At 38.5% G+C, this 24,035-nt stretch overlaps 1 protein-coding gene across 8 annotated transcripts in view; it reads left to right on the top strand.

Moving 5' to 3' along the window:
- The first annotated feature begins 2,439 nt into the window (after positions 1-2,439).
- Positions 2,440-24,035, top strand: part of RGS7 (regulator of G protein signaling 7) — a 249,872-nt gene continuing 228,276 nt past the window's right edge. For 7 of the 8 annotated variants that reach the window (XM_059468138.1, XM_059468139.1, XM_059468137.1 and 4 more), the window contains exons 1-2: positions 2,440-2,584; positions 3,696-3,807. In XM_059468138.1, the coding sequence (XP_059324121.1) occupies positions 3,730-3,807 (78 nt within the window). In that variant the 5' untranslated portion in view covers positions 2,440-2,584; positions 3,696-3,729. Of the gene's footprint in view, positions 2,585-3,220; positions 3,370-3,695; positions 3,808-24,035 lie in introns of those variants that run through there. The other variant, XM_059468132.1, reaches the window with a different exon arrangement.

The following is a 24,035-nucleotide window of genomic DNA, read 5'->3' as shown; positions in this document are numbered from 1 at the left end:
CTCAGAGAATAAAAGCTTGGAAAATATTGCTGCCTAAATTAGTCAGCTCTGCTGGGGAGCTTTCCAAAGACACATCACTGCTACCAAAATCTATTTGCAGAATACTTTATAAAAGTAGGTAGTTTGAAGTCAGCTTTTGAGTAACTTCATGTAGGTAGTTCAAGAATTGTAGTACAAAATGCTTTCATTTTATGTGGGGTTTTTTGTCCCTTAAATTAACAACAAAATTAGGCAGAATAAGAAAACAAATATTGATCTCATTGGAAACTTGCTAATGTTTGATTTTTATGCTCTTTAACACAATTACTATGTTTAGGGCCTGGCAGAGCAAGTGGAAAGAATATGTACCTTATCAATGTTTTAAAAGATTTTCCTCCTGTCCCTCTTTAAGGGTAAAATTATATTTGAATTATATTTTGTGCAGTTCCCATTTTTACTCTGAAAAAGAAATTTAAACTCCAGTCTGATAAAGATTTTGAGTTTATTTTGATGCCATACCACCACAAGGGCGTCACTTGTGTTTTTAGCAGATCTTGGGAGGCATTTTCCTTGTCTTCTAGTGCACCTGTCAGACTTACAAAGTCAAATTGCTGAGCTCTGAACACTGCAGTGCTGCTCATCTGGGATGTCTGTGTAAAAATACACTGAGATCTTTACTGCTGATTCCCATTTCTCAACAGTGGACTGGGCTGAATCAGAGAATCTGTTGGAAGATTAATATTTTGAGCCTTACTTTATTAGTCTCACTGAGATGCTATTGTATGTGAAGTGAGTTTTAGTGGGAAACAGGTCTTAGTTCTCTGTTTAATCTTTGGTTTAATAAATTCCTCTGCTAACTACTTTCAACACTGATACTTCTTCACTTTATGGTTGTGCTGTTGAATTCTTGCCTTTGTTCTCTTCCACCTCAAAACTCCAGAGTTCTGTCTTTTCCAACACCATTTGTTTTCACATTTCCTTTTCCTTGTGACATGATAAATTATTCTCCTCTATCGAAGCTGAGACAGAAAATGTCTGTCTGCTACAGAGCTCCTTTTCTTTGCAGCCAGTGTATCTCACTGAATAGAGTGGGTGATTCTTATTGTGTCATTTCACCTTTTACAACTTCTGTCTCTGAAAAACATTCCTATTTCTGATGGAGATCACAGTTCTTTACTCCAGTGTTCATTCTTAGGACCATTATCAAACTTATGTCTTCCTTTCCTCAGCTCTCCAAAAAGTCTAGATCAGTTCTGTCCTTTTTCCTTCCTTTTATTGTTGCCACTGTGGCTCCCTATCATTGCCTGAGCTAATTTACCACATCCTCTGTTAAAGTATCTCAAGGCATCTGCAAAGTTTGGAAGAGTAGTTAAAAGTAGTTGCAGTAGATGACAATGACAAACTTCTTGCACGATATTGTTGGTTTGAGCTCTCTGAGATGTGAGAAAGGTAGAACAAGTAAGGGTGAAGGTGACCCAGTTTGCATGGAAACCTCTGCTTGAATTGCACGATTTACCAGCACACACTCCACAAGGTGCAGTGCACAGTAGAGGATTCTTTTGCAAGATCATTCTTGTAATAAGAGCTACAGTTTCCAGAAAAGACACTTTCGAATCGAAATATACCAAAGTGTAACCACTTAAGTACCTTGTGTTCTTGTGGATGTTGAGTTCTGGGCATTTCAACCCCCTTGCAAGAGCGGTATTGCAAAATTATTCTTGTCTGCATATGATGGGGAAGTAAGACTGAGACCTGATCTTTTTCTTTTATTGTAGCCAATGTGAGGCCTTCACAAGTTAGGCAGTTGCCTAGGACATGGCAAAACAGTCCCGAGGGTGTCTTGAGGTGTCCTTAGGGTTTCTTCCTATCTGCTTGAAACAGGTTCACTCTGCTCTCTGTGTTCTACTGCTCAGGAAAGTCTGCAGTGCCCACAGAGCACAGGCTCTCCTTAGTTTTCACTGAAAAATATACATGAGGTGTCCAGCATAAGACAGAGGAAAAGGCAGATTCCTTGTCGGTAAAGAAATATGAGGGAAGTGACCCAGTTTCCCCAACAACTCCCCTTTTCCTTCCCTATCCCATTAGCCCACATTCTCTTCCTGCCCAGCCCACCAGTGATGCCTAATCTCATTTACAGGGCTGCTGCCAGATCTGCTGGCAGCTGCAGTTTCTTGGCCGCTGTTTTCGGTGAGGGAGCCTAGAGCGCCGAGGAAGAGGAGGAGAAGGAAGGAGGAGGAGGAGGAGGAAGGCTGCTGCTGTGTGGCGGAGCGGCGGCAGCGGCAGCACCTTTGACGTGCCCGTCCCCCACGTGACGGCCGCTCCATTGCGGGGAGGGAGCTGAGCTGAGCTGAGCCGAGCTGAGCTGAGCTGCGCTGCGCTGCCGCCGCTCCGGCAGAGCACGGCAGAGCCGCAGCCTCGGCGGCGGCGGCGGCGGCGGCAGCGGCAGCAGCGCCTCCGCCCGCAGTGCGTGTGTGTGCGTGTGTGTGATGAGCGATCGCCGCGTCCCTCCGCCCGCTGCCGGCTGACACCCACCGCGCGGGGCGCGCCAGGAGCCGCAGGAGCAGCCGAGGAGCCGCGGCCAGCGCGCAGTGACCTTGGCCCAGAGGTAACCGAGCGGGCGGGCTCCGCGCCCCTCCGCGCCCCCGCCCCGCGCCTCCCGCCGCGGAGCCGCGGCCCCGCTCCCGCCGGGCCCCCGGGCGGCGCCGCCGCTGTCCGCGGTGCTGGAGGGAGCTGCGGGCGCCGCGCCGGGCTGCCCGCGGGGAGCCGGTGCGGTGCGGTGCGGTGCGCCCGGCCTTTGGCCGCCCGGAGCCGCGCAAACCCCGCGGGCGCTGCGGGGGCAGCGCGGTCCGGAGCGCGGACGGGGGCAGCCAAGCCCGAAGGCGAGGGGACTCGGGGGCTGGGGAGGGCTCGGGGGTTAGCGCTTGGAGTAGGTCTCGGCGGCTCTCCAGGCTCTCCGCATCCGCCGGTGTGGTCTGTAGATGGAGCACATTCTTACACCTGCGTGCAAAGCCGGAGCTACGGCATGATTCGAGCTCTTGCTCAGTGCAGCTCCCGTGTGACCCGGGGGAGGGCGGGAAGGAGACGGGGCTGGCAGGGAGCCGGTGTTTGGCGGTAAAGTGCGATGAAAGTAGGTGAAAGCAACCGGAACAGTGTTCTGGCTTGGTTCTTCATTTTCCCTCGTCACCTGCTCCCCTGCCCCGCCGTATGTACGAGCACAGATGGGCCGGTGAATGACAGGGAGGTTCAAAGCGTCTGGTTTGCTTTTCGTGCGTTTGGCTGCTGTGAAAAGTTGCTCCGACCCGAGCTGCGAGCGGAGGGCACTGCTGAATGCACGTCACGGGCCGAGTCAGTCCTCCCGAAACGGGCCTGGAAGGCGCAGAGCGTCCCTTGGTGAGCCCCGTGCCGGGGAGGGAGAGGCGCTTCGTGAGGAGGCGTCTGTGTGATGTGGTGGTTAGCGGTGTGGCAGGGAGCTGCTCTCTGTGACAATTCATTAACGTTTAAATTAGATCAACACTTTACATCCATAATTTACCGGCAAAAGAGAGTAATGACAGTAAATGGCGAATTAGGAGCTTTGCTCCCGTGTAAATATCTGTTGGAGTGAGAGCATACGCTGATTTTGATAACGTGTTGGTAGAAAGTCAGGTCCATTAATCATCAGGGAAGCAAGGAGACCTGAGGTGATGCCCTATTGAAACCACTTTTACCTTTTACAGTGCAGCATCCAAAAGCGGATCAAATTTGTGGGACATGGCACAAGGAAATAATTATGGGCAAAGCAGCAATGGGGTGGCTGATGAATCCCCAAACATGCTGGTGTACAGAAAGGTAAGCCTTTGTATTTTTCAGAAGCTGAGGAAGGTGAAGTCCTGGACTTTTTTGCCTAGCAAGTGAAGCCATTATTTTTGTTTCTCTCCAATTTCTTGAATAGAGAAATTACTGTATCTGTTGAATGGTTGTAAATGGTAAAATTTGCACACGTCAACATTGCATCTTGTTCAGAAGCAGCTGCTTTTCAATTTGAGATACTTGATGTATTTCAGTCACTTTCTGCATTGATTCATATGATATGTGATGGTGGTGATGTGCCAGAGACTGGACCATATTTTGAGCTCAAGTGTTCACTTTAAAAGTTTTATTTGTAAAAAGATTTCATATGTATTAAAGCTAAATATTAACTGTACAATACAGTGTTTCTGTCTTGTGCAGAGAAGTCGGAACCATTAATTTATTTAATATGAGGGGAAAAACTGATTAAAGATTTCACTTATGTCTGATTGCCGCAAGTCAAAAACCCCCCCAAAACCATACACTTTAGAATTTTTCTCTGGAAAGGCTTCTAGTGTAGTTATTCTTACAACACCAATACACTAAATTTCCAGGTATTGAACTCTAATAGTGAGGCTTATTTAGAGATTATGCTTTAATTTAAGTGAGAGTAAATGCTTGGAGATTTTGCATTATGTGTTTTTTTTTTTAAAGTTCTGAATTGCATCTAAGAAAAAAGAATAACAACATAAATTCCAATAATAGTGGAGAAAAAAATAATTTTGCTGTTGTAAATTGAAATAAGTAATTACACAACTGCTTGTTTATTCTTAGAACACAGTGCTTCTTAACTTGTTTGTGGTTGTTTTTACCAGGTGGAAAAAAATCAATACTTTACTTTGTTAGAGGCATTGACTTTTCCCCTTATGAGTTAACTATAATAGAAAACATCTGATATATAATCAGTTTAGTCTTTGCGGTGAACTGAAGTATAAACAGTAACTGTGATAAGTGTTCTTTTCTCAGAAATTAAAAAATAGTCTCAAATTGAAGTCTGATGCATGCTTTTTTATCTTCATGTTTTCAGATACATTGCTGATTTCACTTAGTTTGTTGTATCTGCTGTTTTGTGAAGTTAGGTTCCTTTTTACATAAGTGAATGTGGTCATCCTTCTACAAATGCACATCTAGAAAAATATAGGATTACCTTGCCATTAACAGCACAGGTGTGTTTCAAAAGGCAATTGCATACATGAAACTATGCTGTACATATGAAAAGCAATATACCAGATCTTATATTGTTCATTATAGGTTTTTGATCTTTCTAAACAGAATCTTTCCACATTTGCCATTTACTTCAATGCTGGCAAAAAGGTCTTTTGTCCACTTATTTAGGACACAGAGGGACAACACACAGAAACTGTTTTTCTCTTCCTTTGGTGAGTTTGGTAAAATTTGTGACCTATGGTGTTTTGTATGACCTCATGCCAAAATTTATCATAGCCTCAGGGCAGCTTCACCTCTGAGCAGCATCCAGATTGAATGAACAGCTGAGAGAAGTGACGAGAGTCCTGGTGGTGCACAGGAGATTTGAAAATGAGGAGTGGGAATAGGACACACCACCTCAGGTGTATGCTCAGCAAATCAAGACATCAGACACTTCTTTTGTTCTCTGTGATACATCTGCAAAGGGATTATATGAATTTGTGTCCTTCAGTGCAGCAGGGGTCCTTCCCTTGCTGTCACTAAGTCACTAAGAGCACAAGTTGTGCTCTGAGTATTAAACTTTGAAAAATACTGACCTTCTACAGCATTGCCTGCCCTATTTGTTTGCGGGGTTTTTTTTGCCTATTTATTTTTGTAGCACAGTGAATTAAAGATAATTTCAGATTATATACACTGTGTTAGAGTAGGGAGAGAAAACTGAGTAGCCCTTCCTTTGGCAGTAGTCAAGAACAGACAACAAAATAATAGATAGCTTTTCAAGAAGTTGTCTGCCTTTTCTTGAAATAAGATATTGGTGTAAGCAAACGTTCTAAATTCTGGGTCTGGAACATAAAAGGAGGATAGTCAAGTGGAAATGATGTCACTTTAGAGTATATAATCTCTGAGTATAATTCTTTAATAGGAACAACTAAATCACAGGATTCCTTGTAATACATTTGAAAACACAACACTTCTCTCTTTGTCTGTCATTGTGTTGGGAATGAGAGCACTGTATGAACAAAGAACTAGATCTGACAGGTTCGTGAAGGACTCTCTTTTTTGGTCAACTGGAAACGTATGAACAGTTTTTAGAAAAAAATATAAACATGCTACTGGCTGGGTTCAGTCAGAACTGAATTTGAAGTCTTATATTTTAAATAATGTTGTCAAAATGCACAAAGGTGGAAATGCTTTCTTCCAGTAGTTTATACATGAACAGATGGAAAATCACACATTTTGTGATATCTGTACTGGCAAAGAGTAGATGGGATATCTCTTACTTACGTTAACGGAGAGTTAAAATTTGGCTGTGCTGTGAAGACTGTTATTTTGGCTATAAACCACAATTTTGTAATCTGGTAATTCTTCCAGTCTGTCTAACTTCTAGACACAATCTGAACTAAATATGTTCCTAACTACATGGAGTTACAGCCCTGTATTGCCTAAATCCTGATTCGGTCAGGAGGATTGTATAAAAAATTTTATACAGAATCAAGTCTTAGTGTTTTCAAATTTGGTTTTTAAGGCTTAATTGTTTCAAACTCTTGGCAAAAAAAGGCTGGTTTTCTATTTTTTAAAATGCATTTGTTTTTTGATTAGTTGCTTATTTGAAGAATTGAACAATTGATAATCAAATTGTAATCTCAAGTAGTATAGAGTGTAGATAGTATCTTATTCTCATAGTAGCTTTTATTCCTAGCTGAACAGAGGTTTCATTACATTTTGCTTTCAAAAAAGAATTTAAAAAAATCAGCATAGGATAATTCAATATTCAATACACACATAACTAAGAATAACTTGAATCTGGAAAAGACAGCAGCACTGATAAAAAGTTTCCTATATAACTTTTACTCTACCTTTTAAGATGCTTGTGTCAGTGTTTTTATGCCTTGGGGAATAATTTTTATTTTAATAGGATGTCAGCTGCATTATTCTTTTTGTCTATCAGCCTAATTATAAAGTAATGACATGTGACGCATCATTGGCACTGACATACCTTAGAAAAAGTCCTGAATTTTCTGCTGGTAGCCTGAGGCAAATATGAAAAATGTAAAACCCCTCCTTTCATTTCTTCTCTGACAGAGTCCATTCTAGTCAGCAATTAAAAGAGATAAGAGACTGAAATCCCTACTATTTTAACGTCACAAATTGCTCATGCAGAAATCTCATATTTTGGCAACACTAACTTGCTGCAGCAAGCTAGGTCTTAGGGAAGAAACTTCAGATGTAGTAGTGTAGTGGAAGGCCCATACTGTGGAGTTTTTCTAAGTTTCAGAGCCTGACCAGCCTTTTCTTTTTTTTTAATAGTTTTAAATCTCTGCGCACAATTAAAATAATGAGAATCTCCTGTTAGGAACTTCTGTTTTAGACCTACTACTGGTCTTGCTAAACCTTTCTTTATCTTTCTGGTCTGTGCTTTGCTTACTTTTTCAGTCAAACATATGCTCCAACTATTAGGAGTCCTGATTTGCAAGTTTAATGGTTATTGTATTGCTGCCTGAACTAATTTCATTTGAGAGCTGATAGCTTTATTTTGTAGCAATAAGATTATCCTTGTTTGATAGGTAATATTCTTGTGCCTGAGATTTTGGCTCTCTACCTTCCTCATTGCCCCAAGTAATAAAATAGCTTTTGCCAAGTCTGATTAAAATCACTGACAGTGGGCCTTTTATAATCTAATAAAGATAATGAGGTGTTTGTTCTGTTTCTGTGACAGTGGTGGAAGGTCATATATACTCATGTATAACAAGGGCTGACTTTGTAATCTCAAACTCCTCAGTTTATCATGATCTGATATTCTCCATAGAAACCATGCCTCCAAAGCCTGATACTTTCCAATGTTGGTGCAAACGGGCAATAGCTGCAGGAACAACATCTGAGGAAACAGTGACACCATCTTTTAATAACCATTCTCCATCTCTGCTTCCACCAGAGATGACTTTCAATGTAGACTGCAGATAGTCCTGTGTTCTCATGTGGCCTTTGTTAACTGCTCCCTGAAAAGATTGTTTAAAAAAATGATATCATGGATAACTGTGTTCCTTAGGGCCTGCAAGACTATGGAAGGACATTTTAGGTGGATTTTTCTGAGTGCCATCACTCACTTTGAGAAGAGCAGAATTACTCTGGTACTACATGTTTCTGAATATGCCATGACATTCTATGAGGGCATCTTATTTGTTACTACTTTGGAAAATTCAGGGTGCTCTAAGGTATTAGAGATAAATTGTGTGGGATGTTTTGTTTTGTTTTTTTTTTTTTTGTGTATGTGTGTGTAGTTTTTCCTAGTGTGTTTATAAATTTTTTTAAAAAATATTAAATTACACTCTAAATTATGCTGTTTCTCCTTCTGAGAAGAAGAGTGGCACTGGTGTGAGTCTGGTTGATGGTTTTGGTGTTATTCCAACACTCATCATTATAGAATTGGTGGGGAAGGATCTACATTTGTGAACCTTGGGAATTCCTGCTGTAGGAAGAAAAGAATTTATGTTCCTACCCAATAAGTTATGAGGAAGTTGTAGTCCTGGAATAGCTGGTTGATAGTGAAGTAAGATTTTACACAGGGAAATTTTGGGAACGGGCACTTAATAGAGATGGACAGAATAGTTGCTCAATGCTGTGGAGTGCCTTTTGTTCTCCTATATGCTCTCACCCTCATGTTTTGTATCTATCCTCTGTGCAGATTCATTTGGCTGTTTCCTACCCTGGAATGGTTATAGTTAGTGCTAGGTGTAGCATGTATCTAAATTTTGTCATCATTTGTGATAAAAGCAGTATAAAGGATTTGATTGTCTTCACAACTGCATAGAATGACTGAAAATCCCAAGGAAACTCGATTAAAAAATGTGTCTGAGTCTGCAGGTGGCTAGATCAGTGAGAGGGGCACTTGTCCTGTTTTGGTGCTTCCTGCTGGTATTTTCCATCCTTTCTGTTATCCTCTTCCTTCCACTAGGTGTAGAAATACGTCAAGTGATACTGCAGTGAGAGGTTTACTGCTGCTTACTGTTCTGAGCTTGATGTGCTCACATCACTGGCATTACTGTCAAATGCAAAAACCCCACAGCATTCTGTGCCACCATGGTAATTCCTTTCTCCATCCCACATGTGCCGTCTGAAAAATGTGTGTGCCTGTTTTGATTGTGCATTGTCATTTTCAGTTCCTCTGTTTCTTTCCTTTGAAGCAGTCTACATTTGTAGCTATGGAAACAATGATGCTATTGAGAGTGACGTGCAATATCGAGGCAGAAATTGTTTGTTTTGGAGTTTTGTTTTCTTTCAGTTCAGGCTTAAAACATTCTTTGTGGACTGCAGAAATTTTATAGTAACTCTATCATATCATAATATTTGACAGGTCCCCACCAAAGCTGATAAGAACTATACTGGTAAACACAATAAAATACTTTCATGTACATACAACTTTTTAAAATATGGTACTGCTTTAAAACTTTTCTGTCAGGGGTGTGGAAGGGTAAGCAGTGCAGGTATATAGTAATGTAGAGTGTGAACAATAGCTGGTTTTCAGCTATGACTAAAAAACAAAGCTTTTGTGAAAGAGATACAAAGAATTATTCTCTGTGTTGCAGATGGGTAAACTGGGGTGCAATAGTGACATGCCAGAGCAGAGTAGAAGCTAAAAATCCTTTTATTTTTGGTAAAAAAAGGAGCAAACTATTTTCTACAGAAGAGGGAGCATAGAGCTAAGACTGCAAAATACTACCTGGAACTACCTGGAATGGCATCCATTACTCTTGCCTTTTTTCCCCTGCCTCTTTTTTTTTTTTTTTTTTTTTTTTTTAAATGGAAACAGATTTCAGTAGTAGGGCAAGAAAAATCTGAATTTTAATAGTGTTAATATGAACCTTACCAAAGTGCATAAGGGAAGAAAACTTTGAGGGTGGGCTTAGTACTAGTAGAGATGGACCACTTCAGAAAAATATCTTCCGCTCAAATTTTGAGATGATGATGCATTGAAGAAAAAGTGCAATTTCCCCTGGTGAAGAGATCAGCTGAGAATTTTGATTTTTGGTGAGAGATTGCCACCAGCTACAACTAAAAACTGAAGATAAAAAAGGTTGAGCTGGTTTTAAAAATACATGTTGGTTATAAGAGTAACTGGAATAGATACAGTGGGAATGAGGCTGGCTGGGGAGCCATGGGGAACAGTGGAGCAGAACAGTCTGAGAAGCAGAGTTGGGAGCTGCAGTTTCATTTGGCACCTGAGAACAGCCTGGGTTAGTGCAGGACAGCAGTCTGGCCAAGAAATAGAGCTGTAGGAATAGGCATAGGAGCATCTCATAAATTCATTGCAACTGCCAGGGGAAGCTTTTACTAGATAACTTATGGAATTCTTAACTGACAGGAATGGGACTGTGGCATTTGGACTATTTAGCCTCCAAAAATCTGGGGCTGGTTTTGTGCTTGTGTGTGTATTTATCTGTGTTTGAAAGCTTCCTTTTTCAGATGCTGCTGTGGATCTTTCTCAGTTTGTAATGCTCAGTGTGTCTTTGAGAAGACGGTTTTATGGGCTTAGTTTCAGAGAAACTGCCTTGTCTGTGAAGGTGGTCAGGGCATCACAAAGCCAGTGACACCAGTCTTGCTTACTCTTACTGTTATTGCCTTCTTACTGTTATTCCCTCAAATATACTTCTGGCTAAAAGTTTATTGCTGATGATTATAAACTGGAAAGATGACATTGTAATGTATATTTTATCCATATTTTTCCAACGAAGAGGCCTATTTTTCAAGATTTTTATAGTTTCACTATTTTTACTCAATTGAGGACATCTCTATAGCTGTTAAATGAAACTGAAGTCTATTAGATCCATGGTGTCATTCAAATAAGAAATCCTTTTGGGGAAGGCTCTAAGAATTTATCATGTAGTATTCATATCAAACATGTGCTGGTTTGAATCTGAAAAACCTCAATCAAGAGCCAAATAAGCACCAAGAACCATCTGGATGGAAATTTATCCATTGCAGTGAAATGATCATTCTCCTGGCATTCATGTACTGTTTTAACCCAAACTCAGTAAAATGGGAATTTTGAAGCTGTATTAGCTCTTCTGCGTCACTTCTGCTGGAGTTGTGTGTTTGCTTTCTTGCTGTGACCTGTGCTGAATCCTGTTTACTAATGGAGTGTGAAGTTCTAGGGAGATTGTGCCACAGAGAAAGAGGCAGCAAGCACAGAGGATCTCTTCACAATGCAGTTTGGATGTACAAGGATTATCTAGCTGAAAGTGAAAACTGCTCCCTGTAACATCAAAGGAATTTTTTGTCTCTTCCACTTATTCTTGGTGATGAAAATGGTTGTATAATGTGATTGTACATGTGTGTATATGCATATCCTCCCAGCCATGCAGAGTCCTGCTGCCCTAAGACCTATTGATTATTGATTCATTATTGAGTAGAGATGACCAAATAGTTGTATTAAAAATGTATAGTATTTGTATTTAAATATATAATAGCTTTTTTACTATGCCTCATGTATGTGATGTAACACTATTGTTCATTGTCTCCCATGTTATGAAAATGAATTGCACTGAAACATTTCAATTAGCTGTTTAAAAGCACCCTTAATTCTGATGGAAAGCTACAGTTTTTCTGATTTCCTTTTGTGTCAGGATGAATAAGCAGTTTATTGAATGTTTTTTGAAAGACATATTAATGCTTCTTAACACCTACACTTTTCTGAACTAGAAACTGCAAGAAGTATTAATCTTCTGTGAACTAGATTCTGCCCTCGGATGTAGATTCATGGCATCTCTTGATATCAGCAGGAGCCATATAATTGCATTTGATGTAGAATCAATATCAAAAAGAAGAATGACAAAGCTTAATAATAACCCTCAAAATTACAGAAACTTTAGTCAAGTATTTTACAGTAAGAATTCTCTTTATGTTATATACTTCTGTCTGTATGAAGGAGAAAATACAGAACATTTTGTAGCTGTACTGCAAACCCCCTGATATTAGAATATTTAGTGCTGCAGGCATAAGTCCAAAATTGTGAAAAATGATGGCTTCTTAGGAGCAAATGTAAAAGTTAATATATGAATGCTATTGTATGGGGCTATACTAAAGTTTTTGTATGTATAGAGTGGTTTGTTTTAGCTGTGCAAAATAGGTGGTCTGTGGTATAATTAAACAAGTCTTAGTGAAATTTTGTAAAGATCTCTTTGCTCTGTGTGCAGAGTACCTTAAGTTTATCTAAGTACTACATTAGGTGGTAAAGTGCTACAGTTACAGGTATGCAGTTTTAGACAACCAGAATGCTATAAACAAGAGTTCTGTACGGCTGCTCACAGCATTACTAGTTTTCAAATGTCTCAGTTTCTTTAAGAGTTACTAAGCAACAAAAATTCTCATTCAAGTCACTAGGAGCTAAAGGTTTTTAGTGCCCTTTCATAAATCATGTCGGTGACTTGGTGGAGTCATCACAGTACCTGCCTGAAATATCTCGATTCTGGCTCCTGTGAACTGGAGGGTGTATCAGCGTCCATCACAGTACAGGAGCCATACTAATGCCCATTAAAGTTAGTGCATTGGTTTGGTTTCCAAAAGTGAGAAGAAATACCATTGGTTTGCTTAACAGATGAATAGCTGATACAGTGTTTTATCTGTGCTCATTTCTTAAAATCTGCACCACAAGAACAGTACTTCTGCTGTAGGAAAATCTTTTTCAGAGTTTAAGCAACGTGTTGCTCTAGAGACAGTTGTGCCCTGAAGCACTTAAATGTGTTTGGAAAGGAAACAAATGATCTTGCTTTCTCGTCCACTCCACTTCTATAGCATTTTTTTTTGGATGTTGACGTTCATATTCAGCAGATTACTGAACACACTGTTCTGTCCTCAATATAAGTATTGAGGTAGTGTTTGTATCTTGTTTTGAGGTACATTCAGAAGAAAAGCCCGTGGAAATATTCTATTTATGAAGCTGTATTTGAATTTATGTGTGATGTATCTGTGGCTGTCATGCCATCAGCCTTTCAACAGACACTGTGGTGCACAGCTGGTGACGCAAGCCACAGCCAACGCTTGTTGTCTCTGGGATTATTTTGCTTTACATTTGTTTTGCTCCAGAAGTTGAGGGCTAACTTTGATTACAAGTTACTGGACTTGACAATAATTTCCAATTCCATATTCCAAAGTTTAGGAACTCTCAGCTATAAATTACAGAAAATAAGACATGCTGTTTTGCAGGGCAAAGCTCAGGGCATTCACTTGCCATCTTTATATAATATGTATATAAATTTAATTTAAATGCATGGAAGATTTATACATCTGCCTTCCCCTTCAAACAGAAATTCTTCCTTTGTGTTCTGTGTAATAATTTATTTCAATAGATCATTGTATGGAGTTTATTCTTGGTCTCTTTTGGCAGTATTAAAGGATATGGAGTATGGTCAAGGACAGAATGCTGAGTGTGAGGCATGGAGAGAAAAAATTTAAAATTGCATCATTCTGTCACTCGCAATACACTGTATTCATGAGAGCTACACTGTTGAAAGCGAAGGAAGTCGACCCATCCTAATTGATCAGCATCAACTCCGATTTATTGATCAATCAGCCACTTTATATAACAGTGTTAATTAACTTCATGCATATTGCAAAATCCATGCTCATGATAGGTTACAGAGAAAACTCTAACCCCTCCTTTTGTTTTACAATATCTATGATTTGTTTATTGAAAACAGGACCAGCATTCTCACTGTGATATGAAAAGTTCCCAAAACCTCCATATCTGTTCCCAGAGTAGCTATCTTTTCCCAGAGAGCCCAAGGACAGAGTGTTTTGCCTGTTATGGGAAGACTGTCTGAGAATCTTATTGTTTATAAAGTGGTGCTTGAGAGAGCCTAATTATTTATAGAATCAAGCCTGGGAATTGCTTTACAACTACTTTTTACTTTTCCCTCAACTGTATGCCTTCATGGCCTCTTTCTTTCAGCCATGCATGAACAAGACTCTCCAAACTACACCACCAATTTCTCCGGCTGGGGAATATGGCAAGACAGTCAGGGATGACCAGGACCGCCAGAATTCTGCTGGTGCTTCAAGAAGCTGGAGCTTCACTAGGTGGTGCTCTTCCTCCTGGGTAGGGAACACACATCCCCCAGGGATGCTGAGAGGGGTTCTCTTGAGGAAACAATGAATGCGGGTCTCATAAAGAGGTCTTCCATGCTAGATGTTGATCTTGGTGCCACTTCCCTGATCAAATTGTTGATCAAGTCTTTTGACAGTGGTTTTAGTTCATTAATCCTTGTTCTGCAGTTTCCAGGGTGGGAAGTTTCCACTGTCACCATGTGTTCATCAGTCTAAACATTGCTGTTAATTGTCTGCACTCGTGTTACACATGGGAGGCTGCTGCCTTAGCATTCTGTTGGCAAGCTGAAAGGATATTTTTTGTGCATAAGATTTTCAATCTAAATATAAAATAAGAAGCGCTGAAGTGATTTGGGGAGATCAGTCAGGAAAGGCTGAGAGTAGGTAATTTTTTATTTTTTCCCTCAATGCATGGAATGGTCTTCTAAAAAGCATTTGAGGATCACCAAAATAGAACTGAAATTTGCTCCAAATTCAGTCAATCATGTGATTTTGTCCATATGTCAGGGATTTTATTTTTTATCTTGACAGGTCTTAGCAAGAAGAAATATGTTTCTGTATGTTCTCACTTTTCTCCCATATCCCACCTCTTTAACCTTTGCATATAATCCATATAGATGTGGTAAATGGATTTTAGTCAAATAGGCCATGGTTGATATAAATATATTAGCATCAATTTAAGTTATAGCTATGTGGTTGGTTGCATTGATAATTTTGTCCTATTCTTTTTCAAAGCTATCTTGATTAGTATTTACAAGATGGACTGTTTCTGTGCCTAGAAATTGTATTAGCCACTTAGAGTTCAGAATGTTACTAGAAATGTATTGTTACTTATCCTGGGCACATCTTTGAATGTCTCAAACCTGTAGTAGATGCAGTTAAGGGTAAAGGTGCCTCCTTTTTTTTTTTTTTTAGCCATGTTCTTTCCTATTTACCTTGTAGAAGTAAAGGTGGATTTTTTGCCTTATTTATGTGGCACTAAATGCAGAGTAACTGCTGTTCTCACTAAAGTTATTAAGGTTAATTCCTTAAAAAGTAGTACCACAAGCTTTCTCTGTTTGTGAAGTGCTACTACAGAAGTTGTTGCACTCTGGGGCTCTGGTGATCGTGTACTAGAAGTGTAAATTCCAGCTTTTCTTATTTTTCACTGAACTAGGCTACATTGTACAATGAATTAGATGAAACATTAAAAATTTTATATTTTCCACTTTCCCTTCAAAGAAAATGAATTTAATGATGACTTTTAAATTACTTGGTCCTTCTCCAGGCTAAATAAGTTCTTACAATTGATATATCCATTGTAACATGGACAACTAATGCCGTGAATGATATCTGACAAGTGGAATAAAGGACATAATAGTCAGTAGCCAGCATAGCACCTTTTTCCTGGAAATGGATATAGGACATAATCTGCATTAGAACACAGTGTCAGAGAGTGTATTACACTAGAATTCAGCAGTATCCATACTCTCAGCCAAGGCTAGGGTGATTTGTGATCAGTGCTCTGTTACATCACTGTCCTAATGTCAGATCTCAGCTGATTACATCCCTATAGGGCTGAAAGTGATCATGCAGGAGGAGACTGAAAGTGTGAGAAGTTGTCTGGGTTGTGCTGCTGAGTGGTTTTGAATAAATCACTCCGTATCAAGTGAGCTGAAAGACACATAGGCACTTTGTGCTTAACTCTGGATACAGATAAGAAAAAGGTGGGTGTTATTTTAAATAATATGTGAAACAGCATTTATCTTAAATGACCCCTTTCCACTTCTCTAAAGAGGAGAATTGGAATAACAGAAAATCTGGATTTGTGCAGTGCTTTAAAACCATAAACTCTTCATGGCTGCAGAATTCTTGTAATGATACCAGAATGCTCTTTGCTTAAGAGCAAGGAGTTAGTTCAAAAATTGGGTAGTGGAAACATGGAATGAATAATTGTTCTTCTGTCATGTTTGAAAAAATGCTGGTTATTCTCTACCCCTTTCCCATTTTCAATTTGGAGATAATTCAAGTGGATTATGAAGGCACACTGATAATAAGATTATGGTTTTGAACATTGTACAGTATAGTGATGTCAGGTTTGCAATAACTATTATTTCCTTATTTTTCTGATACACCTTTTTCCAGTTGGGATTCCACTGTGATTAATTATGGATCCAAACTTTGGCTTTGGTGAAGTGATTTTGTTTCCCTTTTAAGTTAGGTTTCATCAGCCTAGAAAACTTTGTCTGTCTCCCAGTGGAGTGTAAGTGGAGACATTGTGGCTAAATCTCCACATGGTGTGCTGATAATATGCTTTCTAGAGTCATTGCTTCTGTTCCTTTACCTACTTCTAATTCTTCAGTAAGTGATGACAGAGGAAAGGAAATGTACATGACCTATGGTACATGGCCCATCTGTGAAGACCAGATGGCATATTTAACAAATTTTCCAATTATTTGGTTATTTTCCCTTCCATTTCCTGTAAATTGTCTAGGGGAAACTCATGTGCTGAAAGAAGCAAGAATGATGGAAGTGCTGACCTTTATTGACAGAATGGCATTTTATGCTTTATAACCACTGCATCCTAATCTCATTCTGTAATGTCTCTTAAGTGCTGTGTTCAAGTGCTTGTGTTTCTATGGAAGTCAAGCACATGGGTGTTCGGGTTTTTTGTTTGGTTGGTTTTTCTGTTTGGTTTTTTCTTTCTGTTTTTTTTTAAATTCATGCCACTAAAAACCCAGAGGGTATCTGTAACTGATGTGTGGAGCCATGTTTGTGAGATTTTGCTTTTCAGGAATTTAAAGCTAGTCAGAACACTGAATAGGTGTCATGGTGAGTGACTCAAGGAACACTAAACCACGTTCCATTTACCCCGAGGTTTAATTTTTGTAACATATACTTTAATTTAATTGTATCTTTCAGCAGTATATCCTAACATTCATGGTGCTGAAGCAGGCTTTCTATTTACATTCATAGGGAAAGAGTGAGTCTAATGTGGATAGTGATGATTTGAATGAACCTATGCAGCTTCATACACAGTATTCCCACGAAACATGATTATACCTTCAAATCAAGTGGCTTGTTTGTTTCTTTTGCTTGGCAGTTGCAGTTGATTTGTGAATTTTTGGTGGTGTAGTTTTGTTTGCTTGTTTGTTTTCACTGAGGTTGATGTTAATGACTTCTGTGCCATTGCCAGCAGGATGCAATTCCCCAAACTCTGTGTATGCATGTGTACCCATGTAGGGTATTCTGGTATTCTATTTTTGCCTAAGTTGTGCTCTGGAATGATTAGCTTTGCCAATGACATAAAATATTTTCCTCACTCTGGGTTAGTGTCCAGTTTCAGTTTCACTTTTCGTAAACTTTTGTAAAAATAACATTAAGAACACCTTATTATGTCACTTCTAAAATCTGTGATGCTAAACCAATGTATTTGTCAAAAACATCTTTACCTCTCAGAAGCTGTGAGTTTTTTTGATTATAAGAGCAACTTATAACACTAAAATCAATATCCCTGTAAAAAACTTTTTAGAATGTTGCTGTGTGCTAGTGAGGTTGTCATGGTCCTAGACACTGCATGATGCTATGTTGGGTTTAGTGCAGTTTCTGGCTGTGACCGAGAGACATACATGACAAATTACAGTTTGAGGCTGATCAAGATTTTCCTTCTGCAATCACAAAAACTTTTATGAGCCATTGGACATCAATTTTTGCAACTTTAGTTATATTTTCAGTGCTTCAGTTCAGTATAGAAATCTAATAAATCCTTAATTTGCATGATTTTATTGCACTGAAATTTAAACCATGTTCCCTGAGCAAGGGACCAAATTAAACATGACATACAGTTGATGTGGACTAAAAAAATGCAGCTTATATACAGAGGCAAGATTTATTTCTTAGTCTAATTGAAGCATTAGCATCCTAATCAGAGTTTTTATTTGACCCATTGTAATATTTACACAGACTCTCAATTCTTTATCCCTAATTATCCTATTGTTCTTGAGATCAAAAAGTTTTAGAGCTAGAACTCAAACATGAGCTGTTTAGTATCCATTACTTTCTCTGGTGTTAGGCTCTTTAGGGCCCTAGGGTCAATAATGCCAAGTTGTCTTCTAGAAGGATGGTGAAGGAACTGCATCCTAATAGAAACAGTATAAGTTTGAAGGTAAGTATTTCTTCCTCATAGCTCTTGGATCTGCTTGTATTTCTTGTTTTGTGTTTGCTAATATGATCATATTGCTTGCTCTTTATTTGTTGCTTCCCAAGTTCTGTTTTATGTTTGAGTTTTACTATATAGGTTTTGTTTTACCCAGCTACTAAGTCTGGATTCCTCAAACAGGAATTTGACCATATAGGATTTGTGTTTTTAGTCCTGGAGCCCAGGTGTAAGCCTATACCAGTACCAGCAAAAACGTCTGCTATCATCTGCTGCTTGAACTTTTGGGGATTTCTGTAAAAAGACCCCAACATTTCTTTAACAACATTCAATCTTCTTTGACATAAGTAACAATTTACTAGGACATCCTTGTATTAGGCTGACTGAATTGTTCACTGTACAAAAACAATGATGTAATATTTAGTGATACATGTAGATATAATGTTTTGGTAATTGATCATTGTTAATTTTGTTGGTGTATTGCCAAAAGTCCCCCGTAACTGTTTTCAGAAAAGAAGACAAATTAGTCTGGTTGCAAATACAATGGCCTTTAAAGCGTCTAAATTTTTGCCTTTTCTGAAGTAAAGAGCCAAAGGATTTGTCTTCTAAATCTTACATGGTCTACAATCTGTGGACCAGAACATACCCTTTAAACATTACCAGTAAAACTGAGGTAAATATGACAGATCAAATCCATAGCTGTTATCCAAAAATAGTCACTTGTGCAGACTTAGATTCTCAGTGAGTGTAATCTAAGAGGCCCTATTGAAAACCATGACCTTTAGCAAACAAGTGATTATTACCCCTGTTTCCACTCAAGTCTTATAACTGATGCCTGACTTTGCAGCAGTTTGAACTTTGCAATCATCTTAAATGAAAGCAGGAGAAAGACCTTATTAAATAAAAAAGCAGAAGCAGAATTATTTTGGACATAATTTGAACATCCTCTCAGATTAATGACATTTACAGTATTAATCACAGACCCTGAAAATCAGAGTTGTTGATGCCCAGAATAATTGAAGCTTCTCAGCTGACAATGTTTATGCTCTTGAACTTGATATACATGAAAGGCAGTTTATTTGCATATAACTTCTCTTGTTTCCAAGTGCACTCTGTCATCATTGACTATTTTTAAGAAAGGTTAAGAATTCAATTTCCATTGTGAGGGTACAAAAATATGTATTTTTTATATTAATCAAGCAATATTGCTCTGAAAGCTACAACTCTGTAAATCAAGTAACAATTGCAAGTGATATTTATAGAAGCTCTGTTAGAACCATATGTCTTCTCAACCACTGCAGCCAATGACTCCTGTTTGTTACTTTTTAAGCAAGAAAATCTCTCTGAGCTTATTTTAATAATAGTCTGCAAGGGCCTTTTTCAGTTTTGGCTGTTCATATTTTTTCCTATCTTGAAGTGCTCACCAGACGTTGTAGTTCATCTGAACAGAGTCTTTGATTGTCAGTGCTTCACTAATATGGCAAGAGAAAAATGCCTTTTATCTCACAGCCTGACAAATTGATTTTTTCCTGCAGGGTACTGTTGGATCTTACAGCTTAAAAGTGCTCCAGTAATGTTCCAGATATATTTCCATTTGCTGTTCCTTAAATGGGATTTGCAGTTTCTGAATTTTGCCTTTTTTGGAGACTCTTTGACAGAAATGAGACTTTTTTAATACACAAAAAGGTGAGGAGAATGTTCTATACATTATTTCATGACTAACTTCAACCACACTCCCTCAAAGGAGGTGTATTTATTTTCTTTCACTTTTGAAATACTTTGAATTCAAGTTTTAAAATGAAGTTTCAAGGTTGCACGAAGTTTTGAAATCGTTTCTATTATGTTAGTTCATTTTTCAAATGTTTTAATTTTTGAGGAATGATTGGGTAATTGAAACTAAGCTGTGCACTTGTGATTTTCCTTTGAAATACATACTCTTATCAGTGCAGGTGTCCTAAAATATGATGTGATTTTTGTGAGCACTAATTGGATGAATTGATGGTAAACAGTATGAAAAAAAAAAGCTGGGTAATATTACAATCTCATTTTATTACATGGAATTAATGTGCTTGGAGAAGGGAATGTTTAGGGAAATAAATTGCCAAAAGAGCACTGGCTTTTATTACTCTGATTTGATTGATCAAATATATGACATTGTTATTCTGTTTTTCAGTTGCTGGACAGATCTTGACTGTTGCTCTGTTTGAGAGGCTCTTAAGTTTCAAGCTTGTATTCTGTCTCATGTGTCTCTGTATGACCACTTGCAATCAGCATTTCAATCCTTGATCATCATAAACTTTGAAATGCTGAAATACTACCTGTAGATTCTTGTTGGCACAAGTATTCCTGTAAATGTGTTGGTGACTGATCACTTAATGGGCAGGCTAGTGTATGCTTTTGAAAGAGATCTATTTTAGTATCTCAGATGCAGAACTTAAAAAAATAAAAATTAGTAATGGCAGCATAAACTACAAGATCCTGATTGAGTGGTCAAATTTTATATCTGCCACAAAATGGCACTATTAAGGAATATTCTGAACCACAGTTAGTAGAAAATAATAAAAGATTTTTCTGACTGCATACCCATGACTATCTGAAATTTGACAAATATTAATAACATTGCACAGGTCACAGTAAGTTAGATGACTTTTAAATGTCCCTTCCAACCTAAACTATTCTTGTATTCCATTAAATAATTTGAAAATTGATTTCTTTGTAGGGGATTGGAGTGGTGTTTTTTTCAGTGTGGGTTTTATTTTTTTTGTTATTTTTGTTGTTGTTTTTGGGGTTTTTGCCTTTTTTTTTGTATCAAGACTGGTTCTCTAAGTCTTAGCAGGAGACAGACTGTTGCTGAGCATTTATGTTGCCAAAATGGTAAATCAGATCCATTCATTAGTAGGACTACATGGCAATGTATTTTTAGAACCTTCCTGTAGTTCAATTAAGGTAAACTGTGTGATTTGTCTTTGACACAACAACTAACAGATACAATTTACCATGCTGCTGAACTTACTTTCAGCTTGATCTGGTTTTATGCCTCCTCTTGCACTGCAGAATGTTTGGCTTAGAAGCAAAACACTGGACAGGGTTTTCTAGTTGAAGAATGCAGGCCTTTATGTTGGTGGGTACAACAGCTAGAGGTATGAATTTGGGGATTCCTTATTTTCCTTCTGAAACAATTTCTATATTCAAGGATAGGTAGATTTTTTTTTTTGTTTTGGTTGTTTGTTTCCCCGAGGAGGGTCCATCATCTAACCGCCTAACTATAATAAATATATCTTCCTGTCTTTTCCAAATGTTAATTGTCTATGTTTTATAAAGTAGATGATACATATTTTAACTGAACTAGTATTTTAAAATGGACTTTATGAAGGAATTTTAATTAAATTGTGCTTTGTTTATTGGATACAAATCCAGTTTTCTTGATAATGAATTTCCTTAATGTTGCTTTGCATATGGAACCATTTGTTGTTTGATGACTTTCTTGCAGGTGTACTAGTTGACATTAAATTAGTGGTTGATATCATTGTAATTTATCAGTGTTCTCATCTTAGGCTGCATTGTATTGATATTTAACTACCTGCTTTACCACTGATAAGTATCTATTGGCTCACCCTTACCTGCACATTACTGTATTGATCTCTCTTCTTATCTTGCATTTTGTACTCTTGTACTTGAGTCAATTTATTCCAAGGACACAGAGTACTTTTCAAGTCATTTAAACACACAGCAGGAAGATTATCCAGGTGATAGTTTTATCATTGATTTTTATAAAAAGGACTGTTGTTCTTTATTCTGAGCTGGCACTTAAGCCCCACACAGCTGCTCGCTCTCTCTTCTCCCTTATGGGACTGGGGAGAGAATCAAAAATTGAGAAAACTAGTGGGTTGATATAAAGACAGTTTAACAGGAGAGCAAAATCTGTGTGCACAAGCAAAGCAAACCAAGTAATTTATTTACCACTTCCCATGGTTCAGCCATTCCCAGGAAAACAGGTCTCCATTATGTATAATGGTGACTTGGGAAGACAAATGCCAACACTCTGAATATCTCCTGCTCCTTTTCAACAGCTTTATATGCTGAGCATAATGCTGTATGGTCTAGACTGCCCCTTGGGTCAGATGTCCTGGCTCTGTCTCCTTTCAATTTCTTTTGCACTCCCAGCACACTTGTTGGTGGGCTGGGGTGAAAAGCAGCAAAGGCCTTGATGCTGTGCTTGTGCTGCTTGGCAGTAAATAAAACTTCCCTGCGTTATCAACATTGTTATCATCACAAATCTAAAACATAGTTCCATACTAGCTGCTGCTTTAAATTATAGTTTAGTGTATAGTGGTTCCCATGTGCTTCCAGGCTTCCACAGCTATGAGGTGTGGGTTTTATTGCTGGAGGACTCATAATATTGTTTTGCAAGCTTGGAACACAGTTTTTCAACAAACCTGCCTCCATTGCATCAGGAGGCATGAAGAGCATAAAATGCTTTTAATTGGATGATTTAATGACTAGGCCCAGAGATAACTTACTGCTCAAACTTTTGTGATGCTACTGAAAAAGTTTTATAAGTGGCTAAATTTTTGTCATCTCATCGCCTTCCTGTGAAAGGTAAAGCCTGTAACACCACTGGTATCTTAATGTCCAATGCACAATGCTCTTGTTGTTGGTTCTGTTATCCTTCCTCCTGGTGCTTAATTTTCCTGTTTTTTTTATCTTGTTCTGTCTTAACATCTTCTGAATAGGTGAACTCTGTCTGAATTTCTTAGTATGTTAGTGAGGTCCTTCTAAATAGACTGCTATGCAAAAATAACATACTCTAAAACTATTGGAAGTCGCTTTTCATCAGGACTATATTCTTTCCTTGTGTGCATTTTCAGAACTGGTAAAAAGATTACCTTTTTATAAAGTGAAAGTGGCTGCAGCCACAAAGAGGCTACTTTTAGTTACCGTTGAAGATTTTGTGTGTGTGTGTGTGTCTCCACACAACTGTGAATTAGCACAAATTTAATGACTCTTTCTTTCCCTGCTTAACATTTTCTCAAAAAGGAGTTTAACAGCTTCCTTTTCCAGGTTATTTATGAGAGTGGACAAAGTGACTGGTTAAGCATCTGTATCCTGCAAATTTGGTGTTCAAATGGATGGGTAATGGTCTTGTCTGCTTGGTTAAGTGAGACGCTCCAGCCAGAGTTTGTTTTCAGCCAACAGGGTTGCATCTGCATAAACTGGTGGAAGATTTAGAACAGCTTCTTTTATCAACTCTTTCCTCACCAGTTCCTGGTTAACACAAGAAAAAGTCTTCCAGAGCTCCACAACAATTGTTTGTCTACTGTCACAGCAAAAGATTCCTTGTATGAAGCCTTCTCTTTTCTAAAATATTAAGCTGTTTTCAATGTATTGAAGTAACAGACCTCCCACACTCTCTCTCTAAATATATGTTATATCCAAAACATGCCAAGATGATAGGAAAAGCTGTGACCAGTTATTTTCTTATAAAATGAAGCTATTCTGTAGATAACTCTCCTAATCGATCTTCTCTTAAAGAAGGCAAACATTAATTTATTGTCTATTTGATTAGTTAATATTCTCTTGCAGAATATTTCATGATTATCTTTGTCTTGTGGAGCCCATTTGTGTCTGCTCCAGCTGACAGAACTGTTCCTGGTACTCACCCTGTTGAATACACTTTAAAGAGTGCTGCAGCACTCTCTATCAGGCAGATTATTCATTGTTGTTTATCTTTTGGTACATTTTCTACTTTGCACTAAAATGGTGGAAAATTTTGGTTGGCTTGCTCCCCGGGTGTTTTGTATTGGTGAAATGATATTTGTGCAAAATAATGCCAACTCTTTCATAGGCT

The sequence above is a fragment of the Ammospiza nelsoni genome, chromosome 3 (genome assembly GCF_027579445.1).
Source record: "Ammospiza nelsoni isolate bAmmNel1 chromosome 3, bAmmNel1.pri, whole genome shotgun sequence".
NCBI lineage: Eukaryota > Metazoa > Chordata > Aves > Passeriformes > Passerellidae > Ammospiza > Ammospiza nelsoni.
This window is presented reverse-complemented; position numbering and strand designations above follow the sequence as displayed.